The 3,236-nt window shown below is 57.1% G+C and overlaps 1 protein-coding gene across 2 annotated transcripts in view; it reads right to left on the reverse strand.

Moving 5' to 3' along the window:
- Positions 1–3,236, reverse strand: part of LMAN2L (lectin, mannose binding 2 like) — a 7,076-nt gene that overhangs the window by 3,250 nt on the left and 590 nt on the right. The window contains exons 3-5 of one of the 2 annotated variants that reach the window (XM_042020159.1): positions 2,342–2,459; positions 2,069–2,151; positions 873–905 (exon numbers count right to left, since the gene is read on the reverse strand). In XM_042020159.1, coding sequence (XP_041876093.1) covers positions 873–905; positions 2,069–2,151; positions 2,342–2,459 — 234 coding nt within the window. The remainder of the gene's footprint in view (positions 1–872; positions 906–2,068; positions 2,152–2,341; positions 2,460–3,236) is intronic. The other variant, XM_042020160.1, reaches the window with a different exon arrangement.

Genomic DNA, 3,236 nt, shown 5'->3' on the forward strand with positions numbered 1-3,236 from the left:
TTCACCCCACAGGGATCCACTCAAAACAACACTGGAGTGATCCCAAACTCCTTCATCCCACAGGGATCTGCTCAGCACAACCTTGGCTGATCTCGCTCCATCCCTGATCCCAAACATGATCGCTCTCCAGGAATCTGCTCAACACAACGTTGCCATGATCCTGAACTCCTTCACCCCCAGGGATCTGCTCAGCACAACCTTGGCATGATCCCAAATTCCGTCACTCTCCAGGAATCTGCTCGACACGATCCTGCTCCGTTCCCATGGACCCCAAACTCCATCGCTCTCCAGGGATCTGTTCCACACAACCTTGCCATGATCCAACTCCATCCTTGACCCCAAATTCCGTCACTCTCCGGGAATCTGCTCAACACAATCCTGCCTCATTGCCACGGATCCCAAACTCCTTCATCCCAAATAATCTGCTCAAGATGACACCGGCACCATCCTGCTCCATCCCTGTGGATCCCAAACTCCTTCATCCCAAACAATCTGCTCAAGATGACACCAGCATGACCCCGCTCCATCCCTGTGGATCCCAAACCCCAAAACTCTGCTCATAAACCACTGGGATGACCTCGCTCCATCCCTATGGATCCCAAACTCCTTCATCCCAAACAATCACCTCAACGAGACACCGGCACGACCCCGCTCCATCCCTATGGATCCCAAACCCCGAAAATCCGCTCAAAAACCACTGGAATGATCCCAAAGTCTCTCGACCCCGCTCCATCCCTCAGGCTCAGCTCCCAGGGATCCAGAACACAGCACCCTTTCCATGCAGTCTCTCCCGGTTTCCCCAGGGATTCCTGGAGCAGGGAGCAGGGAATTCCGAGGGGGAGCGGGACAGGTGGGACAGCAGGAGGCAGTACCTGGTTTCCCGGGCTGTACCTCCTCTTCTGAGCCTGCCCTCCGGAATTAGCGCAAAGCAAGAGAGAGCACAGAGCAACACGGTCACAGAGCAGAGTCCAGCAGGGCCCCACAGCCCGGAAAATCCCCCCTGGAGAGCTCCAGGAGGGACGGGAGCAGCGAGGGGAGCGAGGGGTTAGTGCCAAATCCCGGGATACGGCGCCGTTGGGAGACGCCGCTCGTCGAGCCACAGCCTCGGGAATGAAATCCTTCTTTTTTGTCCTTTTGGAGGTGGGAATGAGCAGCTGGGAACCCCCCCATTGCCACAGCAACAGCTTCTCCCAGGGTCTGACCCCCTTCCAGCTCTGGCTCCCAACATCCTGCTAATTACTTCCTCTAATTAAGAGCCGCCAGGAGTCCCTTTATTCTGGAAAAGCAGAGCTGCCACGCTGCAAATCCCGGGATCCGGCAGCTTGGAAAGGGTTTTCCCAGCACCGAGTGGGAGCCAGAGGGTTTGGATGTTGGGATAAAAAGCTGGGAGTTACTCCAGGCATGCTCAGAGATCGTGGAATATCCATACTGGGGTAAAATATCCCTACTGGGGTAAAATATCCCTACTGGGGTAAAATACCCATGGGGTTTTTTAGAGGAAATCAGAATTAGGAGGCTTTGGAGTGCTGAAGTTTCCAGCAATGGATTTCCCAGGGAAGCCGTGGCTGCTCCTGGATCCCTGGAAGTGTCCAAGGCCAGGCTGGAGCACCCTGGCATAGGGGAAGGAGTCCCTGCCCAAGCGGTGGCAGCCATCCCAAGTCCTCTCCAGCTGGATTGATCCAGCCCTGCACCTCCTTTTCCACGGGAATGACACCACCAAAGCCCCAAACACCTCAAAGAACAGGAACGTGAAGACTTTTAGACCTTTCCAAGAGGCAGAGCTGCACCTGGGAGCAGGGAGAGGCTCCTCAGGCCCTACGCCAGCTTTACTCAGACCCTACTCCTGGTGTGGAATTCCCAGGGCGGATGTGGCACCACCAGCTCGGCTCTTCCTGCCCTAAAATCCTCTCCCCACCAAAAGCACCCCCAGCTTTTCCTGCTTTCCCTGACAGAGGAATCAGCCCAACCCTGTGGAAAAGGAATGGGAAGAGGAGGAGGAGGAGGAGGAGGAGGAGGAGGAGCAGGAGTGAGTTCCTGGCTGATCCCATCCCGTGTCACCCCCGCTCACCTCCTGCTGCTTCTCCTCGTTGGGATACGTGTCCACAAACACTCCCAGCCCCAGGAAGTTATCCTTGCTCCCAAACACAGGTCCTGGAAGGGAAAAGAGAGCTTGGGATAAAGCTGGGAAGCTCAGGCAAAAGGCTTGTCCCTCGTTATCATGGAATGGGTGAGGAAAAACCTTAAGGACCACCCAATCCCATCTGCAGGGATATTTTCCAGGAGTCCAGCTTGCTCCAAGGTGTCCCCCACGCCCTTTTCCCGAGGCAGGGACGGCGTTTACCCGGCTGCATCCTGTCCTTGGTGTACCAGATGGCGAATCCGTCCCCGTTCAGGTTCTTCTTGCCTTGCCCGTGGATTTTGAAGTGCACCTGCATCTCCCAATCCCGCAGGTAACACGGCTGGGAGAGAGCAGAGAGGGCAGCAAAATTCGGGAATCGCTCCACGCCAGCCCTGCCAGGGCAGCTCCTCGTGCCCCCCCTGCCCATTCCCTGTTCCCCTCACCCGTCGTTCCCTGTGCTCCCTGTCCTGTATCTGGGATATGAGCAGGGATAATTAATCCCAAAAGTCATCGTTAATCCCAGGGATTGTCACCCGAGAATTAAACACCGAGGGAGCGACTCCAACAAAACCAACCAAGGGGGCTCAGCTGAAGTGTCGCCGACACCCCCGGCCCAAAGCCCCCCATGGCCCCCCCAGCCCTCCCCAGGTCCCACTTTGGGAATCACCTCGGCCCAGACCCTCCAACATCCCCCCCCATGTCCCCAGAAGCCCCCCAAATCACCCCCCCAGTGCTGTGTACCCCGCTCTGCTCTCCTCCGGCCTCTCCCCCTGATCCCGGTGCTCTCCCTGATCCCAATCCCTTCCTGTCCCAATCCCAACCCTCTCTTCCAACTCCACTTCTCCCCAGTTGTCCCCCCAATCCCAACCTTCTCCTGCCCCAATCCTGACCCCCCTTCTCCAGCTCCCCCCAACCCATCCTGATGCCATCCCATCCCGTGGATCCCATCTCATCTCGTGGGTCCCATCCTATGGATTCCATCCCATCCCATGGATCCCATCCCGTGGATCCCATCCCATCCCGTGGATCCCATCCCGTGGATCCCATCCCGTGGATCCCATCCCATCCTGTCCCGTGGATCCCATCCCATCCCATGGATCCCATTCAATGGATCCCA

Source organism: Corvus kubaryi, unplaced genomic scaffold (genome assembly GCF_017639235.1).
Source record: "Corvus kubaryi isolate FWS band 111438036 unplaced genomic scaffold, C.kubaryi_AGA036_p1.0 36848, whole genome shotgun sequence".
Taxonomy (NCBI): Eukaryota; Metazoa; Chordata; class Aves; order Passeriformes; family Corvidae; genus Corvus; species Corvus kubaryi.